The sequence below is a fragment of the Seriola lalandi genome, unplaced genomic scaffold, assembly GCF_002814215.2.
Source record: "Seriola lalandi dorsalis isolate HSWRI2012SDOR001 ecotype SW California unplaced genomic scaffold, Sedor1 jcf7180002054686, whole genome shotgun sequence".
In the NCBI taxonomy this organism is placed as follows: domain Eukaryota; kingdom Metazoa; phylum Chordata; class Actinopteri; order Carangiformes; family Carangidae; genus Seriola; species Seriola lalandi.
In genome coordinates, this window is record NW_019525239.1 from 1,707,470 (window position 1) to 1,722,835 (window position 15,366).

General features: G+C 40.7%; 1 protein-coding gene across 1 annotated transcript; it reads left to right on the forward strand.

Annotated features, from left to right (window-relative positions):
* The first annotated feature begins 1,723 nt into the window (after positions 1-1,723).
* Positions 1,724-9,040, forward strand: LOC147818164 (uncharacterized). The gene is made up of 3 exons (XM_087178380.1): positions 1,724-1,733; positions 2,438-3,142; positions 8,925-9,040. The coding sequence occupies exons 1-3, from the start codon at positions 1,724-1,726 to the stop codon at positions 9,038-9,040; spliced, it is 831 nt and encodes a 276-aa protein (XP_087034506.1).
* Positions 9,041-15,366: the final 6,326 nt, after the last annotated feature.

Genomic DNA, 15,366 nt, shown 5'->3' on the forward strand with positions numbered 1-15,366 from the left:
TTGGCTCAACCTGTCCCCCTCTCAGTCGTGCTTTTTCTTTCTGCCATCCATTCTTCTTGCACCACTGGGGATTCTGGGTCCATTAAAAGCCCTCACATTGGGCACCCCACCACCACAGGCCACACCAACCCTGAAGATATAACACTGTACAGATGTGACAAGTTAAAATGATGATATACTTATAATCTGATAAGTTTAAAAAGATTGCAATTTCATGGTCTGTAATAAGACTAAAATGCTGTGATGAGGTTTAAAAAGATCATATGGTCATGAGAAACAATTCATAACATGTATTTTAAAATTGGTTAAAAACAGTAAAAACTCATGGCATGTTTACAAAGGGTTAAAACGTTAAAAAGTCTCCTTATTCATTGTTTATTTCATTTTTCATTGTTAAAAGTTAAGATGTAACAGAATTATCAGTGATTGGCAATGGGGTCTTCATTCGTTTGATCCGAGATCGATTACTCGCGGTATTTTCCTCATTACAGTAAACGTTGCTGAGGAAACACCACTCTTATCACTCTCCTGATTATTTCTCTCCTTATTCAGGGGCGTAAAACCTACATACATGCAAAATTCTGCATACAGTGAATTCACAACTTAATGCAAGTTTGGTACCCTCATGCACCCTCAAGAAATGTGCTATTTTTACAGCTTAAATATAATTTTATTGGTAAACTTCTTTAATGGAAAAGTTCCTTAACATTAATGAATAACACAATAAATATAGCAGCAAGCCCCATACTCCTCATTCATCAGATGTGAATGAAACTCAGTGTGTATGTTCAGGAGACAGTGAAGGATTTCTGCGTTTAGTCAGGATTGCTCAAAAAGGCATCTAGAGTTATGAACAAATATGTTGCATCAATAAATACTTAGGCTTCAGATTTTGGTTGATACATGCCCCCAGAACATGTTATCAGATTCTGTGGCACCTCCTATAGCTCAGGCTCAAAATGCTTTGGTAGGCCTGTTCCCAATCAGCCTGAATATATCTACTGAGATTTAAGATGATTGGACACATCGTAATGGGTTTTGGCCAATATTCTCTAAGCATCATCCTTATACATTTTGGTTGATGGCAGCCAGGTTTTTTAGGTTTAACTGATCTTGCTCATTTATCATAGAAATGTGTATCTCAGTACCCCGAATTTGGTGTTCCTGAAGTCACAAGTCCTCTTCATTTTACTGTTTTTCACATTATGGAAATGAGAAAATAAAAAGCAATATGGTGGACATTCATGGTCCAAGAGGCTTTTTTGAGGAGCACATTGAGCTGGACTTGTGTGTCGAATTTCAAGTCAGTTAGACTAACAGTGTGAGGGGCGTGGCCTGTCCAACTATGAATTTTGGGCTGACTGGCCTCATACTTCTTGGGAAGCACATGCACATCATTTCCAGTTATTGTGCCAAGTTTTAGCCGATTTAGTAAAAGTCGCCTACATTGACTAAATGTCGACTAAAAGAGGAGTGAAATGTAAACACTCAGTTTTCTGTGAAGATACTAAGATACTGATATTAGAGGACCTGAAGCAGCCTGTTTCACTATGGACTTAGCTAACAGGTTCATTTACGGCGCTCATGGACTACACCGGCCCTTTCACCCGCTCTTCTCTTCGTTTCTTTCTTTTCTTCTTTGTCATTAGGAGGCTCAGACATGAGGCTCCAGCCTTCACCAGCTCCCCACTTGCAGTTCACTGCTAGTAAGGACTGTTCGGGCATGGTATGGGGTGAGGACTGAACCATTTCATGTGAATATAGGGGTGTAAGACAAAACAGAAGCTTTCTGGATGTTCACTTTTTGCCAAAAAAGAAACTATTAGTGTTATTACAACACTGTATGTAAAATATTCTATTAAGGATGGGTGTTTAATAATTTAATATCTATTAGAATTTACCTAATGTTCCAATAATTTCTTAGGGTTCCTGACAGTCGCAGGCCCTTAGAATGTTCCTAACCTCCCCCCACCCCCGGCGCCACTGTCCTTCACTCTTCCCTCTCCCCGTCCCTTCTCATTTCTCCATCTCTCTGTGGCAGTGTATGTGCGCCTCTGATTAAGTTTGGATTAGATAGGCCAGAGAAAAGGCGGCTTACATTTGAATCTTGAGGGAAGGGTGGTGGGAGAATAATGATGAGACTGCAGAGACGGGGGACCAGAGTGGGAGGAAAAGACGATAAAGTATAGAAAGAGGGAACCATCTTCTGTCAGTGCATATTTAAAAGAACAGTGATGAACCCCTGAGCAGGAAGATGTCTGCTGAACAGTGAAGTAACATAGATTCACACCACAGAGCCATACAGTGTGAGGTACAAACAATGGATCTAAGAAAATCAGAGAGCTGCCTGTGCACAAAGTCTTACGTTGGAATTAGAGGATCATAGCTTCTTATTAGGGCTGGGCAAAACGATTATTTTTGTAATCGATTAATCTAGCGGGGTTGGACTCTGATGATGAGGACCCAGACTATTGTCCAGGTGGCAGTGGCAGTCGTCCACCTGGAAATCCAACTGAACAGGATCAATCTGACTCAGAAGATTCCACTTCTGTGTCCTCTGAAGAAGAAAGTGTCCAAATCATGTCCAACAGAATGAGTCAGAAGGGCTCTTACTGGAGTGAGTTACCTCCCACCCAGGGCAGAACACAGAGCCACAATATCCTCAGAAGTCGGTCAGGGCCTGCACAAGGGCTTAGCACCACTGTCTCACCAAAAGATGCATGGGAGCTCTTTATCACTGATGATATAATACAAGAGGTGATGAAGTGCACAAACTCGGAAGGACGGAGAGTAGCAACAGCTAGAGGAAAAGAATGGAAAAATGTCACCAAAGATGAATTCATGGCCTTCATTGGATTGACCCTGCTTGCAGGAAGTGAGAAGAACTCGGATGTATCAGTCCGTGAGCTGTTTGGGAGTCCTCTACATAATCCCATGTACAAGGCCACTATGCCTGTTGGAAGATTTGAAGACATTCGCCGTACCTTGCGCTTCGATGATAAGAGGACCAGAGCCTTCCGACTGGAAACAGACCATATGGCAGCCTTCCGCTATGTATGGGACCTGTTCCCGGTCAACTGCAGACAGCGATTCATCCCCAGTGATTGTGTCACTGTGGACGAACAGCTTGTGCCATTCAGGGGTAGGTGCAAGTTTATATCAATAAAGGTTTGAAACCTGTAATAACTGATTTCTTTTAGCCTTTTAGGGGTTAGCTCTGAACACAACACTGACTTAATATCACAATGTCATTGAAAGTTGACATGGTGAGCTATGACACACAGCTGCTTAGTTCCAGGGGTTACAGAGCAACATGATCATTTATTTGGAGTAGAGTTTCCCCCTATACAGGGGATCACTGCTACAGCAATGTCAGGAAGTCACAATTACACAACTCTGCAGAGGGCTTTTAGTTTGAAACTGTAGACACCCAACCGAGGCTAGAGGGAGAGAAAAAGAGAAAAAGAAAGAGAAGATTTAACTAACTAACATTAAGTTAGATTTTTTTTTATGACCTATTGATTTTCAGTGTAATGCATGCACACCATCCAGATACACGAAAACCTTTCAAAATACGAAAGGACTATCAAAAAATCGTTGTTTTTACTGGTCTTTACAGTGTCTTTACCATTTATCGGCTCTCTCTGTGTGCCTGTCATTCGGGGTGCACATGACTGGGCTCACTTCTGAGCCTCTGCTCCCATGTTGCTCTATCATGCACAAACATACAGGATATGGGTAAAGTGCAGTTCAGCCAATAGGTCAGGAAAATACAAATCTGTCACTGCACTGTGACATATTGGTAATTTAAAAAATGAGAAAATCATTTTATATTTGTATTCAAATAACAATAATAGTCGGAATAGCAGATGAAGCTGGTTCCCATTGGTTCTGGGAGAAACAGCAAATAATGATGATTAATACAGCTCTGTGCTGCACTTCCAAAAACTACTTTCTAAGGAGAAATGTAAACAAACACAAAAACCCTTATTTATATACAGTCCCTTCATGCTTTGGATTTGCTACACTGCTTTTAGAGATGCACTTCCTGTAATATAGGAGCTGCTGCTCTCTCAGCTTTGACCCTTCACATTCTGCTTTTACAGACTATCTATTTATATGCATGCGCGGCACGACACCTCTGTGCTGGCCTCTCATTCACTCCCCTCACTTTTTTTTCTCCTTCTCTTGATGTCTCCCGCTCCGTGAGTTTGGCACTCCCTCAATCTAAGTCTGATTTGAATATCAAATGCTTCGTCTTACCTCTCAGCTCTAATATTGTCTCAGGAAGACTGCGAGTAACTCTTGATGTTGCCAACAAACAGTTCATTGCTTTGGAGTATAAATACCATCATGGCATCAGTACAGTCCACTGGTGGAGCTGCAGATAATAAATTAGACTCTGGAGTATGTGATGACAGTCAGGGGGGAAAACTGGGAAAGTATTGAGGATGGTGTTCTAGAAATAAAAGCATTAATGAACATGAGATCACAGATTAGCTCGATTTCTACTATTATCATTATCTTAATTTTACTACAGTGAGACAATGGGTTCTTAACAATCATTTCTAATTCAATACCAAGTGTGGTGAATACTTCCTCCCTACTCAGGTGAGATGCTCAGAGCATGAAAATGTATTAGAGCACCAATCAAACTATTCCTGAGGCTACTGACATTGCTTCACATATAAACTCCTCATTAAAGAGAATTTGGTGTGTTCTCACCAAGCATCAACCTCCGGGGCTGAAAAATTAAGCCAACACTGAAGTACCAAAACCTGCAGTTCCTCTAATGACCACTAGAGTCTGGCTCCAACAGTGAGTCAATCCTCATATAATCCTCATAGAATCCATATTAAAAAATCCAACTTTACAACAGATCTGTATTGCGTGAATTTCTTCAAAAACTGAAGGTTGTTTATAAAGTTGGTCTTTGGTCTGATGAAAAATGAAACAGGTATTGACAAAAATTTAAAAAGCTCCCTTGGTCCCATTAGTATGCACTTTTGAGGCAATCCCTAACTTCAGTTCCTCAGTGTTCCGTGTTAGGCCTCAACATCACATCATGAGGTAAAAATAATACCATGTGGTACATCAGTCAAGCTTTACTTCTGACTGCACACCTAATCTGTTGAAAACTGATGAAAGGTTTTTGAGGATGAGCGTGGTTAAATGCTGGCAGCTGTTTGGCTCCGAGCAGTTCCTTTTCACCCTGTACAGACAACACTCACTAATAAGTAAGAATGGTGTCCTCCTCATGAGTCTATAGTTTGTATTCATAAAATAAAAATATCTGCCAGCAAACCATTGACCACATAATTATGACACTGAAGCATCAGTGTGTGAGTTATTGTTATGTTTGGTTCTTCACCATAGATGGAAATTATCAACAAATAATGACCAACTCTGTGAGAAGCAGCTGAGGGACTCCACAACAAACCTGAGGAATCACTGTCTAGTTGCATTCAGCAACAAGGGTTGTATAATGTTTTTATTTCGTAACTTGTTGGACTTTTTTGAAAAACTTGACTTAGTTATGACCAGAGAAGAGGAGGTGTTACGTTTGCATGATTACTACAAAAATGCTTTCAGAACAAATTATCTGTGTATAACCGAATGACATATTCATATTGGGGTGGTGACGTAGTATAAAGAGAGACAAAGTCCACGTCAAAAGGAGGTTATGGTGGATGGATGGGTCAACAAAACCCAGGACAGCAGTGTTCGATTCCTATGTGAAAATAACAGTTAATGTTGTTTTACCAACAAAGTAAACCATGACAACAAAGATCATCTACTCTCTCCCATCTCATCTATCTGAAGGAAGTACTTATTTTAACCCATATCACAATCTTTTCCTAAACCTAACCAAACCAAGACCATTATTATGGGAACCATGGTGACAAAGGTCCAGTACGTCGCAGTCATAGGGGCACGATGAAACACTCACACTCAGAGGGCTGAAAGAAACCTATATGGTTGTTGAAGTTGGAGGAGTTCTTGTATTTGAACTATGTACTTCAATTTATCAGATGATAAAACATGATGTGTATTTGAATGCCACCTCCAAAAAAGGAATAAAGTCTAAAACTTGGCCTAAATACAATGTAATCTCTGGGTTGCAACAAACATTGAAAAAAGAAAGAGTGCCTAGAGGGGTTGTTTTGGGGGTGTATTAACGGCAGGAATATACAGGTCATAAACGTTTATGACAAAAAAAGATGTTTTAGTCCTAACCTCAACTTTTCATGTTGAACAAGGAGCCAGGCTTCAGTGTCAGATCATGAGGTAAAATTACTACACGTGCAACATCAGTTAAGCTGTATCCTGCACTGCTCAACAAAACATATGGTCTTATTCAGTGTTGTGCCAGTTAACTTAAAAAGAACTAGTTCAAAGTTCAGTTCATACAGATGAAAATTAACTAGTTCACGTTCATAGTTAGTTTTTTTAAAATTTTGAACCAAGTTCACAGTTCCAAAAATGAACTAGTTCAAGTTCATTTGTTTCGTTTTTTTTTAAATAAAGGCCGATTTTCTTTTTCAATAGAACCTCCTTCCACCCTCCATCACCAGCCTCAAATCACCGCCACTCCCAAACTAAATGAATTATTGTATAAACCACTGAAGAATCACAGACATGAGTTCATTTAAAATCCATATAGAAATATAATCTCGCTGGGTCTTCACTTGTTTGTTCATAAAACTGCTTCAAATGCTCAAACAAACTGGCTTCAGCAGTTGTAGATGTGTCTGTACCGTCTGTACCGCTAGCACCAGCCAAGCTGGGCCGTGTCTATGGAGACGGCATGTGGCGTGCCGTAAAACTGCCATAAAACGTGAGCTAAAACTGTCATAAAACGTGAGCGGCGTTCACTCCAGCATTTGTAAACTGATTCGTTCAGTTCAGCATTCACTAAAAATATGAAAGGCACAACACTGGTCTTAATAATGATCTTATTCCATCTTTATTGAGGATAACCTCACTGAATGTCTAAGTATCACTGTGCTTGTTCACAAATTGGCAAACCTGCACCTCAAAAGGTCATGAAGCATTAACCTGGTCAGATACACAACAATCACCGTTTTACTGTTGACACCGGAAAAAAGCGCTACACAAAATATCAAAAAACTGAATCTAAATTCAGTCTGATCAGTTGCAGTCAGACCCCGATTCTGTCGGACACACAACTCCGCGTGAACATGACAATACCGACTCAAAATAACAGAACAAGGCTTTTTCTCCACCAAGTACCTGTCCGGTAACATCCTCACATCAAGGCAGCCGCTGTGTGCTGGACGAGTTTGTTGGGGAGGAAGAGTGTGCTACCTGGTCATTTCTTCAGATGGGAAACAGCATCCTGCGACTGCTCCCATCTATCAGGACCAAATGAGATGTCAAGGGTCAACTGCGACGCAGCACATCGCCCTTTCTCCACAGGCTGCCTATTTGTCACCACAAATGAGGAAAACAACATTCTCTGGGGGTCCTTGACTCACACACACACCCACACACACACACACACACACACACACACACTCTCTCTCACGGACAAACAGAGACACACAGAAACAGACTCATACACACACACTAATTAGGCAGCCCACACATGGCTGAGCGTCTGCCGTGGAGGCTGACACACACACACACATACACATACACAACAGAACACACATCACTACTATCTTGTTTTTAGTATTAGCTAGTACTAGCTTTTCCCCCATTGTTTTGTTCATAACTGGTGTAGTGTCCTGAACCACTAGAATGCAGTGGTGGACAGCCCATTGGGAGCCCCAGGACATTATTCTCGGTGTCCTAAACTGAGATGGCTACATTGCTAAGCTAGCCAGTTTATGCCTGTAGAGTTAGTCAGTTTAGTCATTACAGGTGTTATATTTTGCTGCCAAGCAAGATATAAATTCCTAATGAACCTCCTTCTAACCCGTGTTTACATATGAATTATTGATTTGTTGTTTATATAGTGGATATTAAGGATAAAGTTGATCTTTGTGAAGATTAGCAGAAGCAGTCCAGAACGCAGAGGAGTCATAGTAACCCATTGAGGACAGATTCACATACAACACAGAGAAAACCTCAGTCCAAAATGACTCAGAGTTGAGTCACCCAGTTTAGCACCAACTGCTAATTGGTTGCCACAACAGTGATTATGTCATTGAGGCTCATGTTTGGCCTTTACCTCACAGCAGTCAAGACAACCAGAACAGTCGGTCAGAGGCTTGAACAGTGATGATGTACTTCTGTTGACCAACGATAAATTTATGGAAGTAAATAAACAACTTTAGAATTGTCTAAATAATTCAATAATCTATTCAAATAGATTAAATTACCTTGTGGATTACCCTAAGGTTCTGGTTCCTAAGATTTTTTTCCTATTTTATTCACTGATGATTTATGATATTCTGCAATAAAAACAAAAAATATCCAAAATATGTTGCTAACATATTCAGAAATCAAACAGAAATATTTCAAGTCCCATTTACTGGAATATTGAGGAAAGTTTGTTCTCTGATTCATCCTTCCTCTAATTTAATTCTGTATTATAGTTTAATATATCCACATATCAATTATGGTAATTATTGAAATATGGTTTCGGCTGGTTGGAATCTGAGTAGATAGATTATAACTTGTGAGAAATCCAGCTGCCTTACAAAGTCATGCTCTTTATGTAGAACCAGTAAAATCCATATAAAACTGTCCTATAAACAAGGACTGCCACTGAGCCTTTTGTTAACGTTAGAAAAGGTTCACACAATGAAAACTGTTCAAGGTGCATAAGTTAGATCAACTACAGTAATAACAGTAATGTACCGTTAGCAGTTAGCCTGACTTTGACCACCAGAGGTTTCATGCTTTCACAGAACCCATTAATTTTACTTCTCAACTCTTTCACGATCCTGGATCAGAACAGACTAAAAATAAAGATGGACGTAGACTCCATGACATAGCCCACAGGTTCCTGAGGAGTGGCTTTGAAGCTCAGATTGAGCTGATCCACCATCATCACCTTGGCAGTGCCTGACTCCGCCGAACCCCTGGCTAATCCAAGAATGGGCAAAGAGGGGGAACTAAGACTTTTGTGAATACATAGCTCACCCACCTGTCAAGCGGCCACAATCTCAATCTCAATTCTACATAAGTAATTTGTTTTTACATAAACAGTCGTCATGAAGATGGGAATTAGCTATAGAGCCCAAAATGTTTTTCTGCTGTAAATTTGGACATTTTAACTTTAGGATTGACTCACTGTTGGAGCAAGACTAGTGGTCAGTAGAGGAAACTGCAGGTTTTGGAACTTCAGTGTCGGATTCATCTGTGGAGGTTGATGCTTGGAGCTGACATTAGTCTGCAGGTAAGAGAGGAAGACACTGGTAAAGGACTGACAGGAGATAATGTATGTTTGAAATGGTGTGTAAAGACTAAAATGCACAACATGTGGTTGCTGGCACTGCAGCCTCTCATTCAGGAAAAAACTAAATATTTATTTGTGTTTTCAGTATCAAATCTTTAATCTGGGAACGGCATGTTGGAGAGTCAGTAAAACACAGAACACATCAGGACACAGAGGGGTGAGGAAGTTGTGCTACCAACAATGCTCACACCCGCACAATGATAACCTGCTCGGTTCACAGCTACAGAGTAAAGGGACAAATGAACTACAGTAAAGCTCAGATCATCCTCCAGACGTTACACTGTCTCGAACAAGAGCAGTAACACTGGTTTTATATTGAACCTGTGTAGCAGTGAAACTGTGATTTTAACAGACTGTGTTTTACCTGTTCAGCACACCTGTGACTGGAGAATACATGACTGCCCACTCACTGTACATTTTGTTACCCAACAGATGGCCTTACTCTCTCTCTCTCACACACACACACACACACACACACACACACACCTGAGCTGTGGGGACAGGATTTGAACAGCTAGTGCACAGTGTGATACTGAACAAGCTGTGCTTTGGACGTTGGTTAACCAGCTAAATAAGATAATGAAGTTATCACAGTTGTGCGACTGGTGTCCAAATTGGTACACAAGGTATGATGTCCCATCACATGTTTATTATCCTCCATAAAAAAATTCATCAAGTCAATCTCAACCTCTCAGAATCAGTCTGCACTAAATACTGAGGCTGCCCTACAGAACCTCTACATCATCATCATTCTTCACGCAGCTACCAGAGACGTCCAGAGCCAGTCCACAGGATTTCATCTGGCATCAGCTAAAACAAAGCTCATTTAGACGACCAATCCAGCCCTTACTGTACGTTACTGTCCTTTGTCCACCTCAACCTGCTGGTGTTCCGCTCTTCTTTATGAAAGTCAAGCATTTTGCTCCATATCCCCGAGAAAATGAACGTGTGTGAATGGGAAAAAATTATTTAGACACATCAGCGCAAGTGACAGCAAAGTATTTTATAACCTATTCAAGTAGCAGCTGCTCATTGTTAGCTTGCGCTGCCGGTCACTTTCACGGGTTGAAATGACAAACATTACTCTGTTTAGTACATTACAACCTGGATGTCTTAGAGGAGAGACTGTCAAAAGTGAGATCTGTTGTCCTCATTTGAACAAGTATCACATCTCTGAGCGCTAAAAGTTGGGAAAGGGCAAAGGGCGTCACAGGGAGCTGTCAACTTTTAGCGCTCCCAGTCAGAACAGCTTTAAACACTACGGGCCTGATTTACTAAGATCCCAAATAAAGAGCGCTAAATTGCGTGCGCACACGGATAGATTGCGCGCGCTTGCCTGTTTGGTGCTTGCGGGTGATTTACTTAGATTAACAGCGCAATTGACTACAGGCGCAAAAAGTGATTGAGCCCGCCCTATTTAAATGAGGATTTTGCACGAGTTAAGGGTGTTCACCACGGCGAATGCAAACGAACAGACCCAACGGAAGCGCAGAAGCAAATTTGAAGCCAACGGAATTGGAGATGCTGGTACAAGAGGCAAACAAGCACATTTCTGAGTTACAGCAGAGGAATTTAACCGTTACTAGGAGGAACGCAACATGGGAGGCAATCTGTGACAAGGTTAATGCTGTGGGGAAAACCAAAAGAACACCGGATGAAATGAAGAAAAGGTGGCAAGACATTCGTAGAAGAACAAAGGAAAAAAATCGCACAAAATAACAAATCGGCAAATAAAACAGGTGGGGAACCGGCGGAGGAGGAGGAGCTCTGTCTCCCATTGAACAGCAGGTGCAGCTGACGTTCTGCGATGAGCAGATTACTGGGATAGAGGGAGTATTTTTAATTCATTCAGGTACTTGCCAAAAGGGTTTTTTTGTTTGTGCGTTCCAGCAGGGGCGCAGAAGTGTGTACGTTTTAATTTGTTTTAAGTTTCAGGAAAAAATGATAGGAACTAGGCCTAACTAAATGTTTCCTATGTCTAAAAGAAAGTAATTTAGTACATAAAAATGTGAGTTTTTGGTTTTGTCAAAATAGCACAAACAAGAAACACTTGACATTATGATGCAACATTTATTATTTAAGGATTTTCTGAACTCCTGCTTTTCCAAACGGATGACTTTTTTGTTTTTTTCTTTTTCAAAGGACAATCATGGCATCGCCGGATAAACGATATGTCTCGATTATTTTTTCTTCCGCCATTCCAAAAAGAGTGACACGAAGAGAAAAGATGCGTTCTCTCCGTTGCCTGTCGTGCCTACGCCGCCTCCTCGCAACAATGACCGCAGCCATCTGAGCGCACGGCTGTGCCAGGTAGCCTCAGACCTGACTTTCAAACGTGCTAAATATAGACGCAAAAATAATCAGCGCAATTAGTTTCAGGTTTGGTAAATCACATTGCGTGTGCAAAATGATTCTATTTGCATCTACTCTTCCCAATATTTTGCGCGTTCTGGCAGGAACGCCTATATGGCATATTCATGAAGGCAGAAGCGAAAAATGGATAGCGCGTGTTATTTTGCCCGACTGACGGACGCAATCCTCGGTGCGCCCGGTCGGTAGATCAGCATCAACACGTGTTTGCGCGTGCTGTCGCGTTTGCGCACGTTTTCACGCACGCAAAGCTTTTTGATTTCTGATGTGCTAACATGGTCGGGCCTGATTATTGATGGACACTAACTTACTGTACCATGATTAAGCTCCTCAAACAACGGAGTGTGTTTTGAAATTTTATTTTTTTAATTTTTATATAGTTTTCACTGTGTTATTTGATGTTGTCATCTAACAAAAGAGAGAGAGAGAGACAGAGAGAGAAAATAAATCTTCAAAATACTACTGCAACGTCACCGATTGCTTTGTTAACTGCCATTTTGAAGCCTCGAGTTTGGCTTAATGGACGTCGCCATCTTGGTTCTTTGGAGCCAGAAGAAACCATATTTGGACAAGAGGGTGGGGCTGGGGAGGAGTGAGGAGTGGATCTGACCTGTACACCCACCTACACCGGCGACCTGACCGCAACACGCTCCTGGCTGCACCGTGTGAAGATGCTGCTAACACGGTTAGCTTTCACAATTTGAGTTAAACTTTATAACTAACTGTTAAATTAGTCTTAGAAGCTAACTGCATACTTCCACATTTGGAAAATATCATATATGTGAGGAGTAACTTGTAATGTTATTATAGCTGAAGTTAGCATGTGTGCTAACGTTAAACCGTAAAACCACAGTGTAAAACATATTCTAACCTTGTGTTTTAAATTAGTTCTGCAGAATATGAACAGACGTCAGAACAGACTGTGAGTCTGCTTCATGTAAACTGTGTCTCACACTAAGACTGATGATGAGTAATGGCTCCTGGACTTTTTGCACCTTACCCTTTACCATCACTTCATATATGGCTGCAAGAGCTTACAGTCCTGTCAACAGACTGTTGCACTATCCTCACTTCGCTATGAAGTATTATTTTTACATTTCTACTATAATTTATACTTGTTACTAAAAAAGATTTATCCACCTCTTTATTATGCAAAGTTATCTTGTGACAGTGAAGTTCACCTGTACCTTCATCCACAACTGTATTTTATTTTTAATTTGTCTCGTTTTGCTCCATCTTGCACTTCTGGTCGGTCAGTTCCATCTGTTTCCAACTTAACGCAGTTTTGATGTTAATTGGTAAATACTTTCACCTGTGAAGGCTGACTGTGCTGGAGCCGAACAGATTATGTTCTTAAAATGTTATTACTATCATCTATAACCAACAGTAGAAACGAAGTAAAAGGCAAGAAACTGAACCTGTGAACACTGAGGACAGAGAACAATAAACACAATAAATGTCTTAACATCTGGTTTGCCCTCTCATCAGATGAAGATTAACTGAAAGTGGTTTTCTGGCATCATCATCATCATCATCACAGCCCATTTCAAAACTAAGGATGTCCATGCAGTTTCCTTTATCCATACATGAAGTCCTCCTTCTCTTGGCACCAGTCATTCAGTTTTCACTGTGGATTCCTTTGAATGACTGTAAAAGAAAAACACTTTAGTTCAGACATGGTGGATCACAGTTAATCACACACATATAGCAGCTGTCACGATACGACACGATTAAATGACAAACCCCTACAATCTCATGTTCTTCTATACATTGTGTATTGTACTCAATACAATACGATACCAGTGAGAAGACCAGACAGAAAATAGTTAATAAGATAAACCTGAATGTTTTGCTGCATGTAGGAAAATTCTATCAGTGACTCATTTTTTCTAATAACATGATGCTGAGTTAACTGTTAAACTATATTTATCCTTGTCCTTGCCGTGTTTGCTTGTTCGGGACCAGGTACGGTTAGCATAGCAAACACTAAGTTATCAGCTAGCTAGCTAGCTAGGTTTAGCAAAGTGCATCTGTAATTCACATTAACTCTAATATCAATTCGGATGTTACCAGTCTCCCGTTCTCCGGTCAAAACACGTAGGAAAAAAAACGCACTAGCTTTTAAGGAGCATCATACACATTAAAACCGTAAGACGTTCAGAAAATAAACTTTTACTTACCAAAAAAAAAAAAAAAATGCTTATCAGCATCTCTCCATTCTGTTAGTGCTGAAGAACGACCAAATGCAAAATTCCTGCTCCACCGGCAAATATTGAGAAAACAGAAATTTGACACAACTGATTCTGTACCGTGCACATATGACCCAAGCTCTCCTCCAGTGACGGACTTTTAAGGCTTAATATCTAATTTATTAGATGATTATTTTCAGATGAACCAGCAGAACACTGGACGAGAGGTGTGAATTTAGCCCAACACACCACACCACGTTTTTTGAATGGTTGTGTATTGGAGCCAGAGTGTTTTGGAGCCAACCCCTAGCGGCCCTCAGTGGTATTGCATATTAAGGGACTTCTGCATTGGCTTCACTTTTCAGCCCTGGAGACTACATCCATGTTGGACCAGTGTAGCTACAGCTTGGTAATGCAAACTTTTTTAAAGGCTAAGCAAAGAGACATTGCACATTTAATCATGTTAAGACAAAGATAAATTAGTGGCGTTACCAATACCGACTGATCCACAGTTGTCAACTTGTCAAGAAACACTTCTGCATGTTATGGCATAGGTTAGCATGCAGCTCCCTCCTATAGTCAAAATCTATTATAAACTACACTAACTACAACTAAATGGGAACACCTACACTGTCAGATACCTTCGTCCGTGTAGCAGACAGTGGCTTTAATAACATAAATAATAATAATATTAATAATAAACATAAAGGATGGAGAACCCTACATGGTTGTGTTCTGTAGAGCGGAGAACTTCTTCAGCTTTTTCTGACACCCAAGACTTCCTGTCACTTTGACCGTTCTCACTCCATTCAGTCTGAATGAACAGTTAGCTCTTAGACGTTGTCAGACGAAACGCTGCACAGACTAGTTTGTTCCAAGCATCTCCTGAAGTTTCAGACACATTTTGCAGTTGTCCATCTCCCCCCGTCTTCCCCTGACCAGAGACACACCATGTTTATTATCAAGTAGGGGTGGGCGGATCGATTTAAATATCGATAGTATCGATACTAACGTTGGTATTGGGTATTGATCGATACTTGTGTGATGAGATCGATTCTTAAGTTTCAGTTTATCTTCTGTAGAACTCCAGGCATTTACAGAGTGACCGACTGGCCGTATAACACCGCTCTTCTCTCTCTTCACTCATGCTCAATTAGCTTCGCCCAATCGGCTTCCACTGCTACACTTACTCACTCACTCACTCACTCACTCACTCACTCACTCACTCACCCACTCACTCACTCACTCACTCACTCACCCACTCACTCACTCACTCACTCACTCACTGCCTGTGGCTTTTTATTTGCCTGAAAACTTTGTCCTGTGTTTTATTATCATCATAAACATGATTAATTAAAGGAAAACTTACAAAATAAT

Excerpts from the sequence above, each read along its gene's own strand:
- LOC147818164 (XM_087178380.1), top strand. Across the intron at positions 3,143-8,924 it reads ACAGCTTGTGCCATTCAGGG|AACAGACTAAAAATAAAGAT; the intron begins GTAGGTGCAAGT and ends ATCCTGGATCAG.